This window comes from Hoplias malabaricus, chromosome 1 (assembly GCF_029633855.1).
Source record: "Hoplias malabaricus isolate fHopMal1 chromosome 1, fHopMal1.hap1, whole genome shotgun sequence".
NCBI lineage: Eukaryota > Metazoa > Chordata > Actinopteri > Characiformes > Erythrinidae > Hoplias > Hoplias malabaricus.
In genome coordinates, this window is record NC_089800.1 from 63377189 (window position 1) to 63405158 (window position 27970).

Consider the following 27970-nt stretch of genomic DNA (forward strand, 5'->3'; position numbering starts at 1 on the left):
ATGCAATGATGTGGAGGTGCCAACATCTAATATTTGATTCAGAATAGAACACAAATCACAGATCAAAAGTTTAAACTGAGAGAATGTATCATTTTAAGAGAAAAATGTTGTTTCACCATTTTTTAACCACTGTGTGGCATCCCCCCTTCTTACAACACTCAGACGTCTGGGGACAGAGGAGACCAGATTCTCAAGTTTAGAAATAGGAATGCTCTCCCATTCATGTCTAATACAGGCCTCTAACTGTAGAATCGTCTTGGATCTGGACTGCAGTCTGGCCATTTCAGTACCCGGATCCTTCTCCTACGTAGCCATGATGTTGCGATTGCTGCAGAATGTGGTCTGACATTATCTTGATGAAAAATGCAGGGTCTTCCCTGAAAGAGACGACGTCTATATGTTGTTCTAGAACCTGCACATAGTTCTCTGCATTAATGGTGCCTTTCCAGACATGCAAGCTGCCCATGCCACAAGCACTCATGCAACCCCATACCGTCAGTGATGCAGGCTTCTGACGGAGCGTTAATAACTTGGGTATCCTTGTCCTCGCTGCTCTGGATGACATGGCGTCCCAGTGTTCCATAAAGAAGTTCAAATCGTGACTCCTCTGACCACAGAACAGTCTTCCATTTTGCCACACTCCATTTTAAAAGACCTCTGGCCCAGTGCAAACATCTGAGCTTGTGGAGCTTGCTTAGAAATGGCTTCCTCTTTGCACTGTAGAGTTTCAGCTGGCAACGGCAGATGGCACGGTGAATTGTGTTCACTGACAATGCTTTCTGGAAGTATTCCTGAGCCCATTCTGTTATTTCCTTGACAGTGGCATTCCTGTTTGAGGTGCAGTGACGTTTAAGGGCCCGGAGATCACGAGCATCCAGTAGAGTTTTACGGCCTTGACCCTTACGCACAGCAATTGTTCCAGATTCTCTGAATCTTTTGATGATGTTATGCACGGTTGATGATGATAACTTAAAAGTCTTTACGCTGGGTAACACCATTCTGGTATTGCTGCACTATCTTTCTGCGCAACAATGGTGGATTTGGTGATCCTCTTACCGTCTTGGCTTCAGAGAGACACTGACACTCTGAGAAGCTCTTTTTATACCCAATCATGTTGTCAATTGACTTAATTAGTGTTAATTGGTCTTCCAGCTGTTTGTTATATGCTCAATTTCCTTTTTCCAGCCACTTATTGCTACTAGTCCCAACTTTTTTGGGGATTTGTTGACACTGTGAAATTCTGAATCAACATATTTTTCCTTTAAAATGTTACATTTACTCAGATTAAACTTTTGATCTGTCATCTATGTTCTATTACGAATAAAATATTGAAATTTGCCATCTCCACATTATTGCATCCAGTTTTTATTCACAATTTGTTTAGTGTCCCAACTTTTTTGGAATCCGGTTTGTATAAAGAATGGGTAATATACAATGACTGTGTGAGGAAGGAAAAAAATCTTGATAGGGATTGTACTCATATACCTTGTTTTTTATAAACTTCTAGTGGCCAGGATCCAGTCGTGCTGCAAAAGACAAAAATATTCAGCTCTTTTGTATCATAATGGAGGACACTCCAGACAGCACAGAGCTGGAACTGAACATCAGGACGAAACACAAACATCGCCATTCCGTGACACTACAGCCAACAGACAAAGATATATGTTAAACAAAAATGACCTAATTTACCAACGTTAATTGCACTGACAGTACAAACCTGGCTAAGACTTTCAGAAAATGCAGTAAGTAAGAACATTATGTATATTAAAAAAAAATCATGACCTGCAGAACTCTGAAAGTTATGAGGAAATTCTGAACATGTTTTTCACAGCAACATTTCATTAGGAACACTGAACAGTTCCTATAAGTGCTAACATCAAACCTGAAAATGGTCATTTTCTGTCTCCAAAACCACTAGGGTTAGCTGTATCCAGCTAATTAATCCAGGACCTGTGAAGTACAGAACTTATGATGGAAATGTATGTCAATATTTACTTTTGTTTCACAAATTCAAGCCATCAACTTATAGAATTATTTCAATAAATGTTTACCTAGAAGTGTATCACTAGCATAAAAAAGGCATGATTTAAAATTAGTGTTCAAAGAAACTTTCATTCTTCTGCTTACAGAATAGTTGTTACTTTTAAAGAATACAAAGAATAGATCCCACCAGCAAGATGAAAAATATAATTTAAAAATTAATACGTTTCAATAAGAAAAAAGAATTGACTCTGCAGCAAGCACAAAACACACAAAACTATCTGTAACAACAATCATCACTGCACACTGGTGAATCCCCTGACATTCAAGTGAAACCATTCATGAAAATAATGAAAGGTACACATAACTGGACGTACAACCAGGTGTGCAAAACAGCACACGACTGTGCAATCACATACAACACATGCCACACTACACAGTGTATTGATATTTATCTTCTATACTACTCATCAGTGGCGGATGCTGGTCTTTCAAGGAGGGGAAGCTCAATTTTGGCCTACATCATAAAATGTTTCTGTTTATTTATACTTAAATTCTACCCCTTTCAGTTCCTTTTCAAGAAAATGATCTGTGACCCTGTCGTACAAACAAGGCGTCATTTCCAGGGACTTGACTAGTGTCCTCTCAATGGCCAGCAGAGCTAGGCTGCTTAAACGGCCTTGGCTCATGTGAAGTGTGTCCGCCTGTGAGTGCTTTGTGACGGTGGAGGGGCTCAGCAGCACAGGCTGGTCAGAAACTGCAATAGAAGTCAGAAAGTGTGATAGAAATCAGTCTCCAAACACAAGCAGCTACAAAAACACCACCAGAAATAGAAGCTCGATTTGTCGCTAGTCGTTTTTAACAAAGTAAATGCCGCTAAGAGGATTAAGAATTTCTCCGGTTCAACTCAGAACAGAATGAAAATGTAATTCTCCCACGGATCTTTACACCAAAGGATCGCTGATTCGCTCATTTCGCTGTCAATCAAAAAGGGATTCTGCCTCAGACAGATCATCCAATCATCATGCAGACGTTGAGCGTCCGGGCCAGCCCACTGCCCCATAGACCCCCAGAGACGCTGAGCGTCCGATGGGCGGGACAAAGTCCAGCATTTATCCAATGACTCGTCTCGTTTCGCTGCTTCGCGTCCACACTGTTTAAAGCACTGTGAAGCTGCGGGAATGATTGAGAGGAAAGCCTTTACCAGTGATAAGAAGCTGATGCTGAACAAAAGTTGAGCACGTTGTAGTGCATATTTATTCAACGACATGTACACACAATAGTATATATTTGATCACTTTTTTTGACATTTTAGGGGAAGCTGAGCTTCCCTTGCAGTCTTAGAGCAATCGCCTCTGCTACTCATATATAGTTACATATTATATGTCATTTGTGTATCGAGCAAAAACACAGACAACGATATAACAGAGTTTTGTAACTGACTTACAAACTAATTATTTTTACTTACCGACATAAGGGTGATGTACTTCTTCCGTTAACTTCAGCTTCCCTTTGAAATGTTCGTTTCATGGAAGGGAATGTGAGCCGTATTCGAATTTAGGAGGGTAGTGAATGATATTGGAACACTCCCTCAAAATAGTGCACTACATAGTGAATAGGGCAGTTTTAGACACAGAAATAATACTGATCCTAATAGGATATATACTGATAATAATAATACTGATAATACTGATTTTTAACCTGATTCTCTCAACCAAAAACCACTTGAATGCATATAACGTCTTAATTATAACCTCTGAACTCATAAGTAATCCATTTTAAAGAGGACTTGAAGGCAGCATAAGTGATTCACACAGTGTAATTTATTTAGAAAGGGTGTCACAAGCAAGGCTGTTAAATCTGTCATGAATTGTATGCCAGTAAATCCTTTGGACGGTCATTTAGCTTTTCAAATAACTACCTAGAATTTTAATATTTTATAATTTTATTGAAACAATATGAGAAAAATGCCCCGTGAAAGGACTCAGATGTCATATTTTGCCCCCACTTAAACATGAACTAATAATTACAAGTCCAACCACTGTTTAATAGTATTACAATCACATAACTTTACAAGAACATTAGACACATAGTTTGAACACGTCAACATTAAATAATTTATTTCCCTTTTGAATAATTCATGCTTTCATATAAATTGCATGAAAAATGATCTTTACATTTATGTACATGAACAGTTGACTAGCATCTGTAGGATATACATACAACAAAAATGAAAGTAATCGTGAAAGATTTGAGTAAGTGCAAATTATTTTGAATCTTAAAGCAAATGCATTTTAACTGTCCCATAATTTCCCCAAATGTAATTCAGTACATCATATCTTACAAAGCAACATTACAATAAAAAAAATTCATTTAATATTGCACTGTTTGTACAAATATGTTTAAATAGAATCATGTTAATACATTTGATATGTGTAAGTATGAGTGCGTTACATTTGTTTGCTTTTTAACAATTACATTTGGTGTGTGGGGAAACTTAAGAGATGTCTCTGTCCTTGCCTTAAAAAACTATTCCATTCGATTAATTTTGTCATTTTTGCATCAACACACATTGACCGCCTCATCAAAAATATATCCAAACAATGCTAGGATGTGTATATTTGATAAAGTATAAAAGTGCATGTGACCATGTGTTAACAAGTAAGGGCAACAAAAAATCTTTAGTTACAGTGTCTGGATAATGTCAGTAGAGTCTGATCACAACTGAGAGTGAGGTTCTAAATTAACAACGCACAATTTACTAATAAACAAAAAATGGATGCTGCAGGGTTCCAAAAGATCTATTTCATCTATAAAAAGCAACCATCTTTCTGCCAAACCCTTATTATCAATAGATAATGGTCTTCATCTACAGTTGTCCCTTCTAGTCTGGATCCAATGTGCCAAAAGCATTGTAGTGTTAGGGTCATCATACTTACATAGAGTGTTTACAGGCTTGTGCATGTCCCCTATGCTAGAAACACACTGTACATTTCACCATGGGCAGTGGAATAAAATGGCACATTATTCACAGCTAACCCAAAACCTCTCTTTGACTGAAAGCTCAGAACATAAATTAATGAACATTTTCTTATAATTCTATGAAGGCACTACAAGGGTATTTGAACACGGGACGAAATCAGCCAGTTTACAGGTGTTTACTCATAACATTACTGACAGGGGAGAGGTTTCAGAAATGTCAGGGTCATCTATTACATTACTAAGAGTGCCCATATCCAATATAATAGTAGGAGACTTCAGTTGGATTTCAAGGATAAGCAGTGCCAATAAATAAAAAAGTATGTACCAGTGACATTCTGCTTGCTTTTTTTTTTGCTTTTTTTTAACTGCTGGATATCACAGAGCTGGTCTGCCAGTGAGAAACCAAAACAGCCCTAATTAAAGCAGAATAATGGACCACTCACTACAGCCCAGCAGTTAAAGACAGCGGTTACAAACCATTTCTTCTTACTCTTCTCCCAGACGCCACTTCTGTGATTCCTCCTGGCGAGCATCTGGGTGAATCTGATTCCTCATGCCTCCTAATACGTTGGAGGTGGCTTCTGTAGCAACGATCAGGGGTTTAACAACAGCAGGAGGAAGCTGGCGTAAGACTCCCCCAACTGCTCCGGTCATGCCCCTCTGCTCATGCTCCCGGGTAGCTGTATCGTAAATTGTCAGTGCTGTGTCTGTAATGCCCTATAGGACAACATGCAAGCAAATAAACATATCATCGCTTTAGAAATGAGAGAGGCCAGAACTTTTTTTTTTTGGTCCTTCATGTTTACACTAAGAGTAGCATACCTCTTTTACCACACTGTAAGCCTTGGCAACACCTTCCCTGAGGTCCACTGGTTGATGGGCTAATCGGTGATGCAAATATCGTTTTATCTTTTTGCATTCTCTCTCATCTGGCACTGGAGAAACCATGTCGTAAGCTGTTTCTGCAGCTGCCTACATAAAACAAAGTTTTAAAAAATTTGCAGTTATGATTACCATCATGTGACAGTTGGTTTCTGCAAGTCTGAACATTCATTTATAATGATGGGTGGATTATTTTTAAATCACACTTATTTCTAGCGTTTAAAATAAATCAGCGATACTGAGAACATAGTAATGCAAACAGAGGAGAGAAGTTTACCTGGATAGTCCGCACCATGCGATTAGTGAGCTCTAGTGCTGCCATGGCCGTGGATGTCCCAAATGAGGCAGTGCCCCGTTGGAAGCCTCGCACAATCCGCCCGTCCTTCCTATACTGCTTTATAGGCAGCCACACTAGATCCCTAAATCCCTGGACTAATCACAAGAAATGCAAGTATGTTAATAATTTTTAGGCTCTTTAGAGCTGCTATGCATCAGACAAAGGATTTATGCATAATCTCTGTGCCATGTTAGCAAGTTTTCTGCATGTTGCAGGTATCTGCTTTCATCAAGCTATTTATTAATTAATATATAAACATCATAAATTATTTGTGCTCTTATTTTAGGAGTATGACAACAATGGGGTATTGTTTATGCAGAACTGAGCAAAAGTCAAGAAACCACCCCTCTCAGTCCAAGTAAGTAGTGTTTGGGCTCTGAGGTAGCCAGCCTCTTGTACTGCCCAGCAGCATTTTTGGTTGATTTGCTAATAATTATTAATAGCTACAGACCCTTTAAAACACAAAACACTTTGTTTTCTTTACTGCAGTCTAAAAAGTGTAGATGGAAAGAAGTTCCTCAATACAAATGAAGAGTGCATTCCAAGAATGACTTAGTTTTATATGCATGTGTGCACTCACCAAGCTGCACTAGAGAGTGTATAGGACCCACTCCACCAAGCAGACCTGGCAACTGATTCTTCTTTATGTCATTAAGCCATTCATTAATGGCATATGAAAATAGTCTGTCCACACCCAGAAGTCTGCACAGAAGGTATGTAGGTATTCATTTAAGATCAATGTCAACTCAGTCAGGTGTAATGTTATTAATAGCGGCAAAGCAAATAAGTTTTTGCAGTTCACATCACTATGGGTTATATATATTCTGTTGACAGTAAGAAATGTACTGAAACCGCACCCTTGTCTGTAGCATAGTCGCCTCAGTTTTAGCTCTGAGCAGTTCAGCTGTGTCAAACCAATTACAATCCCTGCAAAAGTACCCTGAAGGAAAAACAATTACAAAACTTTATATAACATAAAATATGTTTTCACAGCAATTACACAAAGTCTTGGTAATTTGATCCCAAATGCATGAATAAATCATATTAATCTTTATCCAGTCATGAGTAAAAATCAAATGGCTTAAAAATCACACCTGCTCCATGGCCACGTGTTTCCCATGATAATCTAGTCGGATTGGCACCTCAGAAGTGAATCTGAACTCTCTATAACAGACAAGTACAAATTAACATGAGGGAATCTGGCATACTGGAAGCTTTTTTGGCAAAGTGATCATTTTATGTCAACAAAGTATGTCTTTATTACACACCTGAAAAAAATAGGTTGGTCAGTGAAAGATGTGGGGGCAGACTCAGGCACATGGTCATGGCTTGAGCTTATGAGGCTGTCCTGACTAGAGCGTGTTTGGGCAGGCACAGAGATGATTGGCACAGGATCCTGTCCCACACCTCCACTAGACTTGGAGAAAGTACATGCAACCTCTGGCCCAGGAGGCTTTTTCACTGATACATAAAGTGCTGAAGAAAGAAAAATAAGAGGTTGAAGCACATAAGCATACCTGTACAGCACATAACATATCAAAATTACAGCAATGAAAAATTAAAAGTGCTCAAGTGTCACCAAATACAATAAAATATGATGTGATTTTACTGTATTTGCATGCTTAGACTTACCTTCCTGTTCTGGTGGGGAGAAGAGCTCTACTTCTGCAGCTAAACTGGTGAAGAAATCCTTAAGGAAGAACAGAGCATCCTGCACAGAAACAGAATTGAGAACTATAAAAAGGTCTTACCTGGCAAGCACTACTTTTAATGCACTAACTAAGCAGAGACCCTATCCATGTGAATTAATAATGAGTGGAATTACTGTGAACTGGGGATAACAGGTTATGGCATAAAATGCTCCACCTGGTCAATGTTGAGGCGCAGTGGCATAAGAGAGACACGCAAACAGCACTCCTGTGGAGCTTGGCCTGCCTCTGGACACATGTGCAATGCTCTAACCATTAGCTGCAACACAAAACAATACAGTTATGCGAAAAGCATACAGAAGTCTGAGACCAAACATCACTGATTTTATTTCTTGTCAAAGCAATTTTTCATGAGATATTTAAGTGCTGACTGGATACAAGACAATAGCAGAGGAAAATAAAAAATTTCCCAAAGCTAAAATTCAAATAAGGAATATCTTATTATTTCAGTAAACATTCAGTGACATTTAATAATTTTATTAAGTTATCATCAAACTTTTGTCTCCTTCATGTTTGCTGCCTGATCCTCTTACCATGTTAGAGTGGGCTTTCCTGGGCATTTCTTTGCTGGAGTAGAGGTAGAGAAACTTGTTCATCATAGAGGAAGCCAGTCTGTCTCTTATCTCCAGGTCCTGTACTGAGAACACCTGTCTGGATACGGGCTGCTCAGCCAGTGAGGTGGCCTCAGGAGCTACCTGAGGGTACACCTCATGTTGAAACCGCACCTTGAACCACAAGCAAAATATTTTACTCTAAAATGTACAATATATGGCTAAAGATATGATGTTTGTATGAATGAACATCAGTGGCCTGCACAGAGCCCTGACCTCAAACTCCATTGAGCATTTTTCAAGGTTGATAGCTTTTACTGAATGACAACAAATTCCCAGCCTTCTTAGAAGATGTTAAAGTTATGTCCTTACACTGTTAATAATTAACTTCCAAAAACTGTACACCTTTTTATATTATTAATGTTGTCTACACCACTATACATATTTACATATCTTTGTCCTTTCCCATTAATGCAAAGCGAAATGAGATTAATAAGATGATTATTACATCTAAAAGAAAATAATTAAACATGCATTCTTACAGGCATCAGGTCTGTGGAGCTTTGGGTGGTGTAAAGGTCATTTTTTTGCAAAGTTTAATGTCCTCCAACTAACCTTGCTAAGCTGAATTTCCATCAGTACTTCTGGGTTCCTGCCCCAACCTCCCCCAGAACGAGAGCCACTCCGGGGCTGCCTCACAGGTGTATGAGAAGGAGAAGTATGGGGAGTGCAACTAAACAAACAAAACACATTATTATAGTATATTTATTGTACATGTAGCCCTTAAAATCACTTACAAATATTGCACTAGGGAATAAGCACTAGGGGGAAATAAAAAAAAAAAAAAAAGGAAGATGAGTATTTTCAAACTGACTATATAAAAACTGGTGAAGCCAAGGTTGTTTTGTTCCCAGATATTTCTGTGGTGATTACAATGGATAATTATAGTGTGCTTGTTGCAGTCCTTACCCTCTACTACGGGCTGGAGAGGAGGAGAGTGGCCCACTGCCAAAGTCTTTGCCCCCATACAGGTGCCAAACCACGGAAATTTCCTTTATTAAGTACCTAACTTCTGGCACAGGGAAGTGCAGCGGACCTCTGCTGCCACTGCTGCCCTCTAAAGGTTCACTGAAATGATTCTCCAGCACCACGATGGGCTGAGTTGTCAGCTTCTGTACCAATGGTTCTTCATCCCGCTCCTGACAAACACACCATGCAAGCATTTTTTTGTTGTTGTTGTTTGTTTTGTTTTTATAAACCAATGTCATGATCCTGATACTTCAAATGACTCAAGCTATTTCAGTATCAAATGCACAACGTGTACATTTTAAAAGTGTATAAATTGTATAAACTGTCATTTTTCCCTAACACCAATTATTTCAGGTTAGCAAAACTGGTTTAGCCAAAAACTATTTGAGTAAGTTTACAGAATTAAAATTAGACTGTCATGCCTCCGTCCTGTCATGTGTCTGTTGTTCCCACCATGTGCTTACTTAGCACTGCCCCCTCGTTATCTGTCTCAGGTGTCCATTGTCTGTGTTGTATATTTAAGTTCCTTTGTGAGACTTCCTGGTTGTTGGACATTCCTCATTCGCTCGTCTGTTCCTTATTCCATTCAAGTCAGTCTTTGTATCTCTCTTGTCTTAAGTCTGTGTCTTTACTCAGTTTAGGTTTCTCTATATCTGTCTCTCCATGTCCAGGTATCTGTTTAGCGCTCTCTGTCTAGGTTCCTCTGTTCAGTTCCCTGTCTGTCCAGTTCTCTCTCTATCTGTCCAAGTCTCTCTGTCTAGGTCTTTCTTTATCTTAGTTTCCTGTCTAGTTATCCAAGTCGGTCTATCTTTGTTTTGTTATCTTTTGTTTAAATAAAAGTCTACTGTGATGTAGCATGTGCGTCCGCCTCAGTCAGTCCGCCTGGTCCTGATATAGACTTTGCAGAGATGGTCAAATTGGCACAGTGATTTTGTCCACCCATTCAGGAATACTACGGATTTCAACTGATAAGAAAAAAATTGTAAAACACTGCTGATTTAATGTGAAGCCCTATATCAGCTTTAGTACCTTCTGTTGCATTTGTTTATAAAAAAAAAAAAGAACATTAATACACATACAATAAATAGCTCACCACAGCTCTAGATCCTGGAGTGTCTAAGATGCAGAAGTCATCAGAGTCTTGATGTGTGCTGGGTGCAGGTGGGGAGATGAGTGGGGAGTGCAGTGTGGGATAGGTGGGACTGGGCTCCTGGCCCATATTTCCACTCTCATCAGGAAAGAGGAAGAGATCAGAGCGTGGTGGGTCATGATCACTGATCTGATCTTCATGAACCCCTAAAAAGGTAAGGGCCAAAAAAAACTTACATTGGCAAATGGTGAAATGGTGGAGAATGGACAGCAAGTGTATAAACAAGGAGGTGGTCATAATGTTATGTTTGATAGGTGTTTATCTGATCTCTGATACAAGATATTTTTGCAGGGAACACGGACAAATCTATTCTAACTCTTGATGAAGCTATAGGGTAAGAATAATAAGGTCAAAACTGCTAGATAATTGGAAGCTGCTAACCGTTGGACTGCATGATATGGCCCTGCATGGAGTCTGTCTCCTCCATAGCATCACTCATCAAGTCCTGAAGTATCTGCTGCTCAGCCTCAGGGAGCAGGGGAGCCTGAGGTGGGGGCTGGCTAACTACATCCAGCTGCAAAACAGTACAAAGAACCACACAGTGTCACTGTCCTTTTTGACAGTTTTTAAATAAACTACTTATGATTTCTATTGTCATTTGTCAAATACCCAAAGGATTTCAATATTCATGTAAGTGCCAATTTCCTTTTATATGGTTCTTTCATGGTATCAATGTGGAGCATTCCGTTAAATGTGAGCGAATAGGTGAGTGAGTTACAAGAAAAAACAGAAACAGAAAACAAAACAGCTCATGGCAGAGCACACCTTAGCTCTTTGCTTGGTGCTGCCACACTTGCTCTCCTGCATGGAAGGAGGCAGTAAATCTCCATAGCTTGCGATGTACTGTATGAGGTTCATAAGAGCAGCGCAGGAGTCTGAGCAGGTCCGAATGTGAATAACATCACTTGAGCAGCGCAGCTCAAACCTCGGTTCTGTCTAAAACACAAAATCACAGATAATCATTTGTAGTCTATAAATAGCTGTATATATTACATTTCAAAGAAATCTCAAAGTGCATTACAAATAAAATGTATTATTATCATCATCATCATCATCATCATCATTACATTTGCATAAACTGTAACAGTTTTTTTTATAAACAATTTGTGCAATTTTGTGCATATGTCCCAGGATTTAAAACAGCATTCTGTTGTGTGGTTTTTTAAATAAATTGTACAAGCATGTAGCATAAAGCTCTAGATTCAAAGCACTAAAAGATTCAAAGTGTTAATTAGTTTTAAATCTTGGGGCTCTTATGAAATCTAAACACTGATATATGTTGGCATTGTTAAAGTGAATATGAAATCATTAATAAAAATCTTCTAGAAATCTAAAATTCTTCATTCAAATCGTATTCTTCAGATAAGTGCCAATACTTAAAAGTGTACTTTACAATTTCAATCCACTTTGTAAAATTCATCAAGTGTTTCCTCATGGTTCACTAACTCTCCAGTCTGTTTGTACTCAGCAAAGCTTTTGATGGAGCACTAAATGGAGGGGTGTATTCACTTTGCTGTTGAGCTTAAATATCAACAGTTATACTCTAGAATTGTACACAGCACCTTTAATTAGTTGACTGCTCAACTGTTTGGTGTGAAGGTGCTTTTTATGTTAATAAAATATAAATATTACATTTACACAAATAAATTACAGGAAAATGCTATATGACAAATCATGCTTAATATGATTAAGCTCATAAATCTCACTCATTTATTAAGCATGTACAGGTAGTTTAGACCTGTGGTTATTAAACTGTAGTATGCGTACCACTGGTGGTGCGTGAAGCATCCTGAGATGGTATGCTAGATGACATGTGAAAAGGTACTAAATTTGCTGAAAAAAAGGAATTACTCAATAATTGAAAATCTAAAGCTTTCAGGTGTAAATTACAATATCTGTTTTCAAAGTTTTCATAATTATGTTTAATGTTTAAATGATCATGTGGGCACATATCAACTTAAAGATCTGAAACTGTGCACATCCACAATACAGAATATTGCCACCCCATTTTTCAAATCCTAAAAGAACATCTAATAATGCCAGTTTTTGGATTGCAAAAGCAGATGAGCCATACAAAATTGGTGAATAAACTTTGCTGACCGTTTGTCAAAGAGATGACAAGACCAAGACAAAAGTACTGTAACATAATCGATGCTGAGCCAGGTCTGCGTTTACCAATTCACTAATATAGTCCCTTCCACTGCAGGGCTAGGCTCAGCCCTTTCACTAAATGGTGAGCTGTAAATATATTTGTATGCCTACTGTGTATAAGTTTAGGTGTGTGTTTCTGTGATGTGACATATATGTGGTCCTTGGATGTTTTGGTTTGATAAATGAGTGTTGGTTGAAAAAGTTAGAGAATCACTGCTCTAGACTGTCAGTGGGCAAAGAGTTGGAAAACACAGAGAGGGAAACTGCATTTGTAAGGCATATAATTAAGTTTCTCACTGCAACTACATCATGAGTCACGTCTTACCCTCTCCCCATCTATACCAGGTTTGACTGCTGTGATTCTAAGCTCCAAAGTCCCCATGTCCACGACCTGTACATAATCTGTACAATAAAGCAGATTCAGCATACTTAAATAACCTCATTTATTTATTTGTGCAGTTGTGACATGGCTAGAACACTTTACCTCGAGCTAGATTGACAGACACGGCATTGCTCTTGTCCGACAGAAACAGTGCAGCTTCATCTAAAATGATTCTAAGGGATGGTATGGAAAAAAAATAACACGTATAGAGCAGTAGTAATAGTAGAAGCAAATTAGGACTGTACAGTTACTTAAGCAATATCCTACCTAAAAGAAGAAGAAGAGTGATCCAGAGATACACTGCTTGAGATACTAAAAGTCTCTACTGTGAGGAAAGACCTCACAGGTAAATACAGAGGCCTGTAAAGTTAGAAAATGTCATGGTTATACATCAACACGAACTCAAGATAATTATAGTTACTATAACAGAAAATGGAATTAAATCAGATCACCTGCCCCAAAACAAAACATTATATAAACATAGTGACAAAGTGAAAAACATTTCTCATTATATATCAACAATTTCTCAGATCATGACATAAGAGAACATAATAGCATAAAACCAACAATAACAGGCTGCGAATGACCAGACAATATTATAAGACCTAGGTCTAATGTCATCTTCCTATAATATACAGAGTGAGGGGATAAATATCGTATTCAATTAATCTCTGTTTGTTCCTATTAAGACTTGTATTGAAAAAGAAGTTATGTTAGTCTCAATGCTATTCCTCTTAGCGCTTATGTTGCGGTCACACCAGTGGACCAGGCACCTTAGAGGGAATGCTGGGTAATATTCTTTAATATATGGGAGTATGTATGTATGCTGTTTTATCCTTTTTGTGAGCTGTCTCAACTGCATTTACCCATACCCCTAGGACTGCTTTAGCATAATTCAAGAGCATATTAGGGCCTAATTCACCATAATAATTTATCTTGCTGTACTGCTTTGTTTCATGCTTCATCATAGGATTACTTAAAAGACCTGTATTCAACTACCAAACTGAGTAGTCTATAATATTTGGGTCCCTCGTGCTGCACTTATATATTCTGTCTAACACATACATACATCAAGAAATAGCCCAATTTAAATAGACTTTATGTGTAACCATATAATGTGTATAATCCCTGTCTCAGAATGAGGTTCCATACAGACATTCAACAAGCAAAGTTTCACTTGAACATTATTTACTGTGCTTTTTCACTGGCCTGGAGCCTAGTTCTAGTGGTGTCCAGTAAATTAAAATCACCCCTGCATATCAACATTCCTGTACTCTCACAGGCACCAGCTCTACATTGCCTGAAATCTATAAAAATATCCATCTTTTTCACTCTGTTCTTTATTTTGAAACAATAAAACCATTATTAAAATAATAATAATATCTGTATATTTTATAGAGTCTTTTTATAAATTTCCCCCACATGTTCCACCTGGGGTGAATGTGTTTCTTGCAAAAAATAATTTGGGCCTATTCACTTTGTTACCTCAGCACTCTATTTTTTTTAGATATGACTATATGTGTGAACTGATGCAACATTTACTAAAATTAACAATGTATCTCCCTGCAACTCCCCCCGAAAAGAGAGGTCTCCTGCTGACATAGTTCAGAAGCCTGAGACTACCATACCCCTGCCCTCCATAGCCTATACTGTCTCTGCTGCAGTGTTGTAAATTTGAACTCCACTATCCCACAGGATTCTCATCTTTCACTGAGTAAGGTGTTTGGAAATGGATGCTATGTTATTTGAGGACTTAACCATAACCTTATACTACCATCTCTTGAACATCACCTGACCTGGGTAGTATTGTGCAACAGAAATGCATCTGCCCTGCAGGGTGGGATAGCTCATGCCACTTTCTAGGAGTCCTGTCACTTACTGAACGGTAAGAAACAGACTAGAATCCAGGCCTCTTCATCCTGTGGCTTGGAAGTAAGGATCTATGTGCTCTCTGGATTTGAAGGGCCACGTCAAGATCTAGCTGCCTTCTAAGAAACTCCTCCAGAAAGGACACCAGTGGAGTACCTTTATTACTAATCTTGCCTCTAAGTTCCGACAGGCTTTGTCTGTGCACAAAGTTCAAATTGCTGATGTTCCTGCTAACCAGGATTGCTCAAGCTGTGTTTGTCAAGACCACTGCCATTTTCAAGCTCTGAGATCTTCATACTCCTCCTACCGTGTCTATTTATATTTGGTTAGACCTTTCTTGGATTTTGCTCCACTCATCATAGGCTTATAATTGTGTTTGTAAATGGTGAAGGTTTATCCTCGGGTAAACCTGGGAGCTTACAAGTTGAACAGTCCCACAAAACATGCTGAACCTTATTCATTTTATAGAGAAAAACGAGTAAAATAATTTCTCTCTATTGACAGGCTTTAGGGAAACAGGTAGTATGTGGTTGAACATTAACTCACCTGTAGTCCAGAGAACAGCTCCACAAGTGTAGGTGCAGAGTAGTAACAGATGATGGAGGAGTATAGCCAAGCACAGGTTCATCAGACACATTCAGGAAATCTACTATCTACACAAAAAAAAAACAATATTGAATATTATCCACATATGATGTGTCAGGAAAGTGTATAGGTGTATCAAGAAGCTAGACATTTACCTGATCATACCAGCCCAGACTTGAGGGTACCACTCTATGCTGCAAAGTGGCTCCCCTAACCCCAACTGCAATCAGGAACTCCTGGAACATCAAACAAATACTATTAGATGGTTATCCACACTCCTGTAATATATGGGTACAAATGGCTGCTAACAGGTGTTTTTGATTCCCTTTTGATCATACACACCTTGACATTGCGTTCAGAGCTATGAGAGGAAATCTTGAGAGCAAGGGCCAACATACTGTGTGGCTCTACACTCAGTCCTCCAGAGGGAGATGTTCTCTCAGACGAAGACTCACATGCATACACAGCTGGCTCTAGCCAATGAGGCCGTGTCCTGCATGGCAACTTCACATCCCAAATGGGCACATCTCCATCTACAGTGCCTGAGAAAAGACATACAAGGCACATTTTCCAGAATTTTAGATTGCTAATAAACATTAATTTCTCTTGAACTCATTATTAAATACAGGGGATTCCATGTCTTTGTTACACTGTGTAGAGCATTATTGCTGACAAGGCTGGTGCCCTCTTGAAATACATCCATTCCGATGGTAGTGATCTCTTCAAAAACACTAATGCCTCAATCCACAGGATTCTTTAACACTTTAATGACTATAAAAATTATGTATGATAAAATACTAAGACAATTACAGTTACAGCCACAGATCATGGGTCAGTTACAAAAATTGAGCTCCCCAGAAAATCAACTTAAGCACCAGTAGCATGAGTACATCTTCTGAATTTAAATGGCTTCTAGTGCTAAATGTCCTTAGTGAGTTACTGGATCTGCAATAAGGATCTGCTAGTACTACAGATGTTTACCATGGTGATAAAGGCAGATGCTGGAGGTGTGAAAACACACGTAATGTTGATCCTTATAGCCCTCATACTGCATCACACTAAAAACAGCTCCATTCTTCAACTCCATCCAGAACTCCCCATGCTTATTCTTCAAAACACTTTTATCCTCTTGCTGCTCAAAGATATATTAAACAGAACAGGGTTTTAGAAAACTGATGACAAATGAATTCTACATTTATGTATTAAATACAATAATTGTTCTTGACCAAACCCAAACCACTTACCTTAGCCTCTGTATGCAATGAAACCAGGCAGTGGTTGACAGACAGAAGAACAGAAAACAAGCTCTGTGAGTTCTTAGGCTGTATTTTACTCTTCCTTTTTCTCATGTTTTTATAGCCCAGTTCAGCCGGGGTGTAGTACTGTAGGGTTTCCTCCTCTGAGCCACTTTCTTCCTCTTTAAAGCAGAGAAGACACACAGAAAATTGCAGGCTGAGAACACAGCAACAATATTTCAGGTAGTGATACTACTAGAAAAAAATACATATTTGACTGTAGCCATGAAATTGTTTTATAAGTCTACAAAGAGGACCTCGGCTAAAACAAAAGCACATTGGAGTCCTGTATAGAAAAACAACATACCCTCAGGGCCAGTAGATCTGAACTGGCTGAAACTGTCTTTGCTGTAGGTACTGATGAGCTGGCTGGCCACGGAGAGGCCCATTCCATATGGCATGTTCTCTACTGTCTCCACTGGAGACGGAGCTGTGGGCTCCCACAGAAGCAAATCATTATTAATCCTGGTAAAAAAAAACAAAAAACTTTAGTTTAATAAACCTAGCAAGTGAAACCAATTTCATTTATCACTTTTAAACTCAAGGGAAAACTGACAAAAACACTGTGCATAGTGTAAAAGTGTTGAAGTTTCAATTACCTGTTGTGCAGTTTCTCATAGAAGGCCTTGTTGGGTAGTGATAGTTGAACATTGGGGAAAGACAGATCTAGGATGTAACGGGAGTTGCTAATGGTTTTTTCCTGGAATTCTGTCATTTCTACCACATCTCCTGGGATGACCATCTACAAGAAACAAACTGTAGTCATTAAATCAAAACAAATGATTTAAAACTCCATATCTTAGTAGCAAGTGTGTTTATCAAATAAGAGTTTTATAACAATAAAATAAATATGAACTAAAACAAAATAATTTTTGTTGTTAATAAAATCAACATTTTGAAGAATATATGGAAGACTTCTCAATTTAAGTCAACCGAACATCTGACATAATATAAAGCTGGAGTAGGCGAATTATCTTAGAAGCAGTTTGTATTATATTTCTAATAAATAAAATGACTTCTTATAAATAAAATTACTTATTTTCTACATAGAAATCTTACATATTGAACAAACAGCCCCATACCCCAGAGGGGTGTGTTAGTGACTTTACCTGCTGCACCACTGTGCCATACATAATATAATATAATGTATATAAAACATCTTTTTCTGTAACATTGCCCATTTCTATGTGAGGTCCTCACCTCCTCATTCTCATACATGACCCGTCGTGACGAAAAGGGTGACGGCTCAGGTTTTCCAAAGTCACACACATCTTTCAAGGAGTGTGCAGCGCCTTCCTCTTCTTCCTCTTCCTCCTGGGAATGTCCTTCAGTGCCTTCCTCCTCCTCCTCAGCAGTAATTCGCTCTAAGATAGAGCGCACAGCCTTGGGATTTACCTTCAGCACAATCCTAAACAGGAACCAAGAAAGAAATCAAATTCATGAGGTTGATGTTTAAAAGTCATAACTAAGTGGTCACTAAGTGGTTGTAGCAGGGCTTTTGAGGACTACAGTACCTTGGCCAATCAAATTTGCCGCTGTCAGAAAAGGTCATATTCTCCTCCATTGTATGCGATACACGTAGGAACCTCGCTGCAGAGTGGCTTTTGTCATTCTGGAATGTGCCTAGTGAAAAATAATTTTAGTTTGGTATGGTACAGATCTACTGACATTAACAAAAAGTTTGGGATAAATAAATGTGGACATTATTTTTTTTTATTACTTGCTCATTACATTTGTTTTTCCACAGAAGTTTTTATGATTTACAGAAGATGCATTCAATGCATATTGCCTTTGCAGGATTTGATTTCATAAACACAGTCATACCACTGAGCTCTTTGAAGGTGAGCTCCATCTTGGTCTGCTCTGGAGAGCTGCCTCCAGTGAACTCAGACTTGAGCTCAAAATCTTCCAGCTCCAGACGGAGCACCTCTTTCTGCAGAGACTTCTTAAACCAAGGGCCCCTCTCCTGATCTGAGCGCAGATCTGGGATTGGGAAGCGCACTACCAGCACCAGTTGAGGAGCATTAACTGACACTGACACTAGGCAGTGTGCTGGAGTTCGGCTATCTTCCAGAAACACCTCTGCAAAGGCTTTGTGCTGGAGGTGAAAGAAATGTACAAGAGATTTGACACAATGTAGCTGAAAATAACAAATATTTTACATACTGCTGCTCTCTACAATCGTTTTAAAAACTAAAAATTAATTAATATAACAAAAGGTGAGCATCATCAATATTTCAATAATTTGGAGGCAGTCATCAGTGCAAAAAGGGTGACAATATACACATCATATTTATTACAAGTGCTAGAGTGTAACTCATAGGTAATCATGCATTTTTTTAAAAAATGGCATGATTTCATGTCAAATAAATGACACTACACATTTTCTCAACGCCTCATATATTTTGTTTTGTGATGTTAAATATTGAAGCATGCCATTTACATTTTTTAGAATTATTTACCACTCAATGGACGTATACACAAATGTCACAGTAAAGTTTTCATTTTGTTTTCAATCAAATTCACATAGTCAATGGAAATAGTCAGTTAAACAAAATTATATGCTCATGAACAGAAGTGTTAATAAAATTGTTACAGCCTGCCTTTTAAGCTTACATGGGCAATTAAAATGATTTACGGCTGTTCTGCAAACTCAACATACCTGGTCCACAAGTGCTACAGCCAATTAAAACTGCTCCATGTGCTAATCCTGGTGTGATAACCAAACACGCGCTTACCCCCACACATCCACCCAATTGGCCAGATACCCTCCCTCCCTGCCTCCCTCATTCACAGATAGGAAAAGTCCTTCCAAGGCCAGTTCATTAAGCAGCTGTCAAATATGTGCGAATCAGTCAATCATGTAATAATTTTGAGTAGTATAAAAAGAATCTGAAACAGGGTCTCACTAGGCTGATGTGCTTGTTATAGGAGGTGTACATGTGGGAGGACATGGTTTCAGTGGTGACCAGTTTCTGGGGCTGGAGCAGGGAATTAAGGCGGTCTACAATGCTAATGTCACATTCCGATTGAGCTTTACCCAGCTCCACCTGGAACTCTGCTTTCCGAGGCATAGCACTCAGACGCACCTGCCCGCCCTGAGAGAGAGAGAAAGCAACAAAGTGTAAGAATGGGCTTGCATGTGTAGATAAAAGTTAACCATTTAAACTAACTCTGGAAACGTTCCTAGGATTTCTTTCATTAGTACTGTACATTACCTACCAGTTACTCTGAAGCTAATATTCTTCCACAAATGCTTACCTGCGGGCCTCTGCGCTCTGTCATTTTGTAAAGCAGATGAAGGCAGGGGTGGGTGGGAGACTCACTACTTGTATCTACATCAAATTTCAGGAGCTGGTGTGCAACAAAGAAGAAATATTATATTTACAGGAATACACTGATTCGACTTGTTAACAGCTTTGTTACTCCAGAATTTATATCAGTCTCATTAAAAGGTATGTGAGGGCACCTCTGTATACTGTACTCCACTGAGAGAGCTGCTAGTGCTGGAGTTCTCTGTAGGGTAGAGACATTCTAACATCTCCATGCGGTTCAGAGACAGATCTGTACTGAGTGTGCGCAGACTGGACCCTTGGCAGTGCTCATATGTTACCTTCAACCCCTGACCTACAAACCTGAGGAATGATGATACAAGCATGAGAGGTACACTGTGCAGTACAGGTATGGAATATAAAAAAAAAAAAAAAATTAAAAATAAAATAAACACATCACAATACATGAAGGATTTTTCATGATATCCAATAATTATACTGCTTAATATTTATAATGCAGACAAAATGCACCAGATGTCCTGTCATGTTATAAAGTTAGTGAAATGTAAAATTACAAAAATATAATAAATTTCACTTTGCAAAAATTACAGTTAAAACACATGAACACATTTTATAATGTAATAAAGGCATAGTCCAGCAAAATACTTGTTACTTGATGAACAGAGTTTAACTGAGTGATTATACACTGTTACTTGACATTGTATTGTTGTTGTGTATAATTTCTTTATAATGAAAATAATTCAGATTTTTAGGATATAAGCAGTTGTTGAATTAAAAATATCCTGTCAAAATATGTCTTTTGTCGTCAAGTATTCAGTAGCAAACGCTCACCTGAGGTGGTCATGAGGACATGCCTGGTCAAAAACAGACTGTGATTGGAGGAATTCTCCTACTTGAAGTTTATCTACAGCCACCGTGCGGAAAAATTCAGAGGCCATTGGTGCAAGGGGACTGAAAGTGGAGTCTGGTGGTGGGAGAGGGTCAATGTGCAGAACTGACAGGCAAAGATTGCCCACCATTAACCTGAAGACCAGCTCAGGCCTGGATTCATCACAGTGGCCTTTAGAAGAATGAGCTAAAAACAGTAGACGATCTATTAGGAACTGTAGAAAGTTACAGTATATAATTTAAAACCTTCATACTGTAAAATTATCATCTCTATATCAATAACACAGCTCTGCATAAATGATGGTATCTTAGCCCAGAAACTTTAAATCAGCATAATGTATTTACTTTTGTTATGTTGGATATAGGACGAATCACTTGAAATTGTTTAAAATGCCACTTACAGGCCTGTCTGAGCAGTTTGTGTGGAAGCTGAGGATCCCTGGAGAACAGTGTTGCCTCCTGAGGCTGTTTCTCTTTTTGTTTAGGCATGTCCATATACTCATCCCAAACGGTCTAAAAGACACAATTCGCAATATGCAACATTATGTGTTTATGTACTCTACTTATAATTGGACAGTTGTTTTCAATGGAATGAGCAAAATATTACAATACTTATAAAATATATTCACAACATACAACATTTGTCATGGTATTCTGTTATAAAGTATCTTTAGAAATTAAAACTAGCAACAGAGGTGCAAAAAATGGTAAACAGCAAAAGCTTTCATTTTTATTATTTAAAGTTTCATGTACTGATAATTCAGTTAATTAAAGAGGGATTCTCAGTTATTTTAAATGTTAAACCTTAAATCTTATTTGATCAGTTTTTTTTAATGTGCTGTGTATTAGTGTTTTTTAAGCACACACATTAATGAAAATTATTTCTTGTGATTTTATAGCAATATCATAATACTGTCCAACTTTACTTCCTGAGCACGAACAACTCACAGCTGCATTGGCAGAGGGTGACTCCCCTAGTGAAGCAGAGTAGTTACTGTTTAGTGAGAGGTCCAGATCAACTGTAGGTGGGTCTCCAAGAGGAGGCAAAGATGATAAACTATGTGACATATCCATTTCGGCCATGGAGAAAAATACATCTTCTGCTCAAATGACAAATTTGAAACATAGTATCAAGGTCAATGACATGCAGATAACTCAATATTATGAATAATACATATTCTGGTGGATAAAAACAAAAAACATTTAGCATAAAGGAGAACGAACCTCTGCTGGAAACAGCTCTGTTGGTCTGACTTTCAAATATGTCCTGTTCTGTGCCTGTAGTCATTGGTTCCTTTTTTAAACAGCGGTTGAGCTCCATGTGGAGACGATACTCATCCTCTTGTTGCATGGGACGACTCTTTTTATCCTTAGGCAAGCCTGACCACTCTTGTCCTGCTATAAAACACACAGGTAGCCTTTAACCACACAAAGGTAAACTTACGAATCTACAATGAAAATCATAGGGTTTGAGATTTTGGGTCTGTCACCTGAGCTAGAAAAAACTCCAAACATATCCAGCAGGAGGTGGACTTGCCGTGGGGAGAGAAGCATGATCAATGAATCGATCTGTCCATCAATGTCCAACTAAGAACAAGCCAAACATTAATTATTGCCAAGTACTTGTATACATTTCTAAGACAAGTATTTATGTAGGCAGTGTATGTTTTGTTTGTCTGACTTCTTGATTCACAGAATGATTACAATTAGGGGAACACATATTTAGACACTTTCATTTTGGATATATGTTATATGTACACATCTTTTTACCTGACTTTGTACTAATGCGTACGCATTAAAAAAAATGTATGAGGTCAAAAAAAAAAAGGTGTGTAAAACTTTGTGGACTTATGCACAGAAAGAATGCTGAATAACAAATACAAGGACAAGTTTTAAATAATTTTTCCCAGTTTCTGGGTTACTCTATAAAATGCCAAAAAAGAAATTGAGGTCTTAAGGGCTCCACACCTTGGCTCCAGGCATGGCTTCGTTTTGCTTCAGCACCAGGGACAGCTCCAGTTTGCCACTGAGGCATCCCACCTGAACAGGTTCAAACGCCATGCTGGCACAGACAGGTTCTGTGAACTGAGGGTGAGGCTCACAGATAATTTTTGGATTCCAGCTTGGAGAAAGTTTAGGCTCATTTTCCTAAAAAGCCAAGAAAGCAGAGCTTTCATATGAAATCATCAGCTAAAAACATGTCTTATTTTCACCATTACTGTATATTTATACTGTATACTGTGTATTTTAGAATGTAGAATGCTGTTTTTAATCAAATTGAAGCCAGTCAATTAGAAAGAGAGCAAAGCAATGCTGGAAATATCCACCTGATTTCCATGGCTGGTTTTTACTAGGCCATTCACACAAGCAAATTTACACTCTAACAGAAATACTACAGCAATTATATAAAAAAGGTCCCATCATTCATAAACAAAAACATTGATTTGTATATTTAAAAAAAAAAAATGCAAAAAAAAAAAAAAAAAATTAAAAAAAGACTGCCTATCAGTCTTACTGATTGGGTGGGGGATGATTTGAGGCTTGCACGCAAGGTCTCTGGAAACTCATCCCAGAATACAGTAGCCCCCTTCAGAGTCAAGTTCTTATGCGCAAATGTGGTGGGCTGGTGAACGTTCACACTGGAGCCCTCTTCAGCAGCCTCGTCACAGTAAACCATCCTACACATACAAAAGAACAAATATTCAGTTTTGTTTTTCTACCTGTTGATAGATATTTGAATTTTATTTTTGTAAACCCAATAGCTCCTCCAAAGGCTTGGGATGTAATAAACTTTGCACATTGCAAAACAAATACAAACTGATTGTACCATTGTCTATATTCAGAATTTGAGCATATTTAGGACCTGCTAATCTAAGCAACATTGTGGCTTTGCTCAAACTGTACCTCTTCAAAGAAATTTGCTGCTATGAGGCAATTATCCCTAGACCCCCCCGTTTAAGGCTTAACCCACCTAATCATTGATCTGTAGTGATGGCCTTGGCTTATTATAACCTACAGAGAAAACATAACATATGTATATTTTGTTCCACTGTACAAACTTACCTACTGATTCGGATTTCAAGGGCAATACCAGTTTTTGAATTTTCTGGAACATGTTCAATCCTAAGGACTGTATCCAAAAATGTGACCTTGACTCTTCTCAAAACTAAAGAACACAAATTTGAGAAAGTAACTCACTCTATGCAAATAAAATCGAAAAATCATCAGGCACCTTGTTAATTATGGACCAAGACTACAGTTAAAAACCACCTTTTTTCTTCTTGTAGAATAAACTAACAAGAAATTCAAGAAAATATGCATGTTTTTGCGATTGTTTTAATATATCTTCCCTGTCCAAAGAAAATGCATCTCCAAAAGAGTCACTTTACAGGAGAAGGAACACCTTTGGAAGTCAATGTAAAAATATTTCATTCCAAATCATTTTGGAGCATTTCTGTTGGTCCATTCATCATGAAAACACAAATGTAGATACATGTTTTTTGGGATTTTTTATGATATAACACAGCACATTTATTAGAAATAAGAATAATAATGTTTACTTGCACACCAGTGAATTACATGTACATGTTTGTAATTCCCCTCTCTGTTGTCCTATACCTGTGTCAATGGTCTCTGCAAATTTCTCTAGACCCTCTAGAGGCTGGAAGTTCTCTCCCAGATCATCCGTGAGCCTCTGACTCAGACATTCCTTCGCCAGCTGCATACTGCTGGTCATGAAGCTGGACCAGTACATAGGCTCTGAGCCTGATGCTGAAAAAAACAAACAAACAAACAAAAACCATAAGGTTTATGTGACAAACTGATATGCTACAAATGTCATATGCACAACTAATAATGACTTTAACAGATATCAATAAAAAAGTCTCTTACTCATTCGAGGCCTTGGCCTGAAAACCATCTCCAAGCCTTTCACCTCCAAAGCACAATTGTCCTGAAGTAGTGAGGCCCATGGGACATTCAAGGAAATTTCTTGGATAAAGCCCTGACTCACTTCAAAGGGAGCATCCACTGACTCCAAAATTTCATTCAGTGACTGGAAAAATATAAGAGTAGGTCATCATCAGCCACTGTTAATTTCATATGTGCTCTATCATAAACAGTTCACAGAAAACACTCTCTGCCTCTTAAGATTATCACTAAGACGTTTCTCAAATTTTACTTTAAATGATTCATTTTTCAGTTTTGTTTTAGCAATACCACTTGATATTAAAAGACCAAAATTTATCAAGAGAGATATGATCACAGGTTCAGTCAAAGTAACATACAGCAAGACAGCAGCTGAGCTTCAGGGTTGGACCACAGATAGTACTTATAGTACAATAGTACTTTAAATGGATCAGTGTGTCACATACTTACCCATTTGTCTAGTGGCACTTGTGCAAGTGAACCTGTGCCTTGGTAGAGGTCCACACTAAGCTGGTCCAAGCTTAGTTTTTCCTGCAGGAATTTGCCCAAGTACCGGTGCAGCAAGTACCTGCAAGCCCGCTTCTTAATGGATTCTGAAAAAGGCCACGGCATTCTGTCTACCCTTAAACTTGGTCTGTGGACAGTTAAATTGGAACCTAAGGGTTGTGTGTTATTCCATGGCAAAGCCCCACAGATGATATTCTACTTGAGGGAGGTGCTTGCCTGATCATTTTGTTAAATAAGAAGAGGTGCAGGAGCTTTAGTTTTGAAATAAAGGACTCTTGGGGTAGTCCTACCTCAGCAAATGACAAAATGCCTGTGAAAACACAAACAAAAAATGTTAATCTAAAAGCATTTTATTCCATTTTATTGGGATAATCAGGACTTGTAAAGTAATATCAAAATCCCACTTCAAAAATTCCCATTATTTACATTCAAACAATTGTGGCATTGTTTTAGTTATCATCCAATAGCTGATTTGGTAAATCAATACTTTATGTTGACAGAAGTGTGTTTTTGAATTCAACAAATTCATATAATGGATAGAGAACCAACTTAGTAGTGACACTGACGTAGTGGTGATATATTAATGTGTGTTGTGCTGGTATGAGTGGATCAGACACAGAGGTGCTGCTGGAGTTGTGTGTCCACTCACTGTCCATTGGCTCTGTTAGACAGACCTACCTTGATGGTTCACCTTTTAGATGTAAAGTCAGAAACAGCAGCTCATAAATTTTTCTTGGTTAATGTAAATTTATGTGATTCATCATACATGTCACATAAAGGTGATTGGTCACTTTATTTTGTTTTGTTCAATAGATTCATAAGTTGTAGTTTTATATGCAGTATAACTTCTCTCAGACTAACTAAAGACTTCTCCCAGTCCAGTAGTGACACTGAAAGGTTTAAAAACTCTAGCAGCACTGCTTTGTCTGATCCATTCATACCAGCACAATACACACAAACATCACCACCACATCAGTGTCACTGCAGCGCTGAGAATGACTCATCATCCAAATAATGCCTGCTCTGTGGTGTTCCGGACCATTGAAGAATAGGGTGAAAGGGGGTAAACAATGTACAGGCTAAAAGATGCAGAAGTACAAAGAATTACAGCAGTCCCAATCAATAATTATATAAATACAAAGTGCTCCTTTATGGTCAGTGGAGATAAGAAAATCAGATAGATAGATAGATAGATAGACAGATAAGAGTGTAAAAGCAAGAAGTTGTCTATAATATTATGGTCAATCTGTAAACTGTAAATTTTAAGCAAGCACTCATTCTTAAACTACTTGTTGTAGATGTGTACAAACACCTAATGAGAGTAAGTAGACAACTGAACTGCAACAAGACCAATGTCAAATAGTAACGATATTAACCCAGTTTTTAATTCAGTGAAACTAAAGGAGCAGTCGTTTTTACATTGATTCTTCTTCACGTCATGGAACATTAAACTGACACCAATGACCTGTTCGTATCAGGAGATTCCTACTAAACATTCCGATTTAAACATATGGCCCACTCTGTGGATCACAGACTGTGAGTTGCACTACAGGGGATATATAAAATAAAATCATTCAAACTCACTGTCATGTTTAGTTTTTGCTAATCTTGGCGGTTGAGATGACTGATTACCGCTTTAAATATGAAGGGTATATACTAGTTGCACGACGGTGAAGTTAAGTTGGTTCTGAAACTCTTAATTGTGTATATGTGAGCTGTTAGCGAGAAATCCAACAACAGAATTTACCCCCATAGAGAGCCAGCCATCCTTCTGATAGACACCGGAACAATCACTTCGCGGGTTTGCGCAACTGAGTCCAGACAGACAGCTGTCTGCTATTAAAGCTAAGCTAATCCCAGCCTTTAATTAACGTCAGCCATGTGGAAGGCACTTGCCTATAACTACTCAGGAAATCGGGTCGGCACATAAAACACAACCTTCATCCTGAAGTACCCTACATATCAGTCTGTTTTTTAACAGCAGCTCTTTCATTAATTGCATTGAGAGCTAGTTAGCTTTAGCCACTAAGCTAGCTAGATATCACAGCCCCAGAATAAAGCCCTTGATTCAAAGCTTCAAATAAAGTTACTGAGCTCATACTTCGCATTGTATAAATACAGATATTTTAACCCTGGGAAAACTGGATAAACCCACAACTACATTAACAAATACAACTCAAAAGACACTAGAGTAGCAGCATCACTTACCTCTCTTTCCTTGCCTTTCCTTGCTTCTGGACGAGACTGGCGCTGTTTACAAACAGTTAGCTAGATGACTGCGCACTCCTCTCCTCACATGAACGCTCCCTTCCGCGCAGACACCGCGCTCTCAGGCCAGCGGCGTAGGGACTGTTCACAATCATCACATCTGCGCAGTCCACGCACAGAGGGCCGTGGTCTGTTTCCTAAAAATGAAACCTATCACACAAAACACACGGGCATGGTCACACTAC

The 27970-nt window shown here is 38.4% G+C and overlaps 1 protein-coding gene across 3 annotated transcripts; it reads right to left on the reverse strand.

Moving 5' to 3' along the window:
* Positions 1–3818: 3818 nt before the first annotated feature.
* On the reverse strand, positions 3819–27814 carry atg2b (autophagy related 2B). 3 transcript variants are annotated; one of them, XM_066670388.1, is made up of 43 exons: positions 27726–27814; positions 25461–25827; positions 24975–25137; positions 24702–24854; positions 24147–24249; positions 23599–23761; positions 23052–23231; positions 22574–22670; positions 22308–22481; positions 22032–22183; positions 21485–21596; positions 21027–21270; positions 20372–20537; positions 20164–20256; positions 19812–20000; positions 18727–19000; positions 18417–18525; positions 18103–18310; positions 17502–17644; positions 17210–17367; positions 16852–17024; positions 16589–16739; positions 15950–16149; positions 15763–15843; positions 15569–15675; positions 13421–13513; positions 13256–13326; positions 13097–13173; positions 11386–11556; positions 11002–11134; positions 10564–10766; positions 9411–9640; positions 9057–9174; positions 8424–8615; positions 8048–8149; positions 7814–7892; positions 7450–7657; positions 7276–7345; positions 7039–7121; positions 6762–6883; positions 6122–6276; positions 5785–5934; positions 3819–5679 (listed from the first exon to the last, which is right to left on the reverse strand). In XM_066670388.1, exons 2-43 carry the CDS (start codon positions 25620–25622, stop codon positions 5449–5451), a joined length of 6243 nt encoding a protein of 2080 aa, XP_066526485.1. In that variant the 5' UTR covers positions 25623–25827; positions 27726–27814; the 3' UTR covers positions 3819–5448. The 3 variants fall into 3 exon arrangements, with proteins under 3 accessions (XP_066526485.1, XP_066526495.1, XP_066526476.1); XM_066670398.1 differs by lacking the exon at positions 27726–27814 and adding an exon at positions 27265–27342 and having other exon boundaries at positions 22308–22478; XM_066670379.1 differs by lacking the exon at positions 27726–27814 and adding an exon at positions 27265–27342.
* Between the last annotated feature and the right edge of the window lie 156 nt (positions 27815–27970).

Coding starts and splice junctions, on each gene's coding strand:
- atg2b (XM_066670388.1), bottom strand. CDS start 25,622: ATGCCGTGGCCTTTTTCAGAATCCATTAAGAAGCGGGCTTGCAGGTAC. Junction 25,138..25,460: donor AAGTGCCACTAGACAAATGG/GTAAGTATGTGA, acceptor ATATTTTTCCAG/TCACTGAATGAAATTTTGGA. Junction 22,184..22,307: donor CAGAGCTGTTTCCAGCAGAG/GTTCGTTCTCCT, acceptor TCATTTGAGCAG/AAGATGTATTTTTCTCCATG.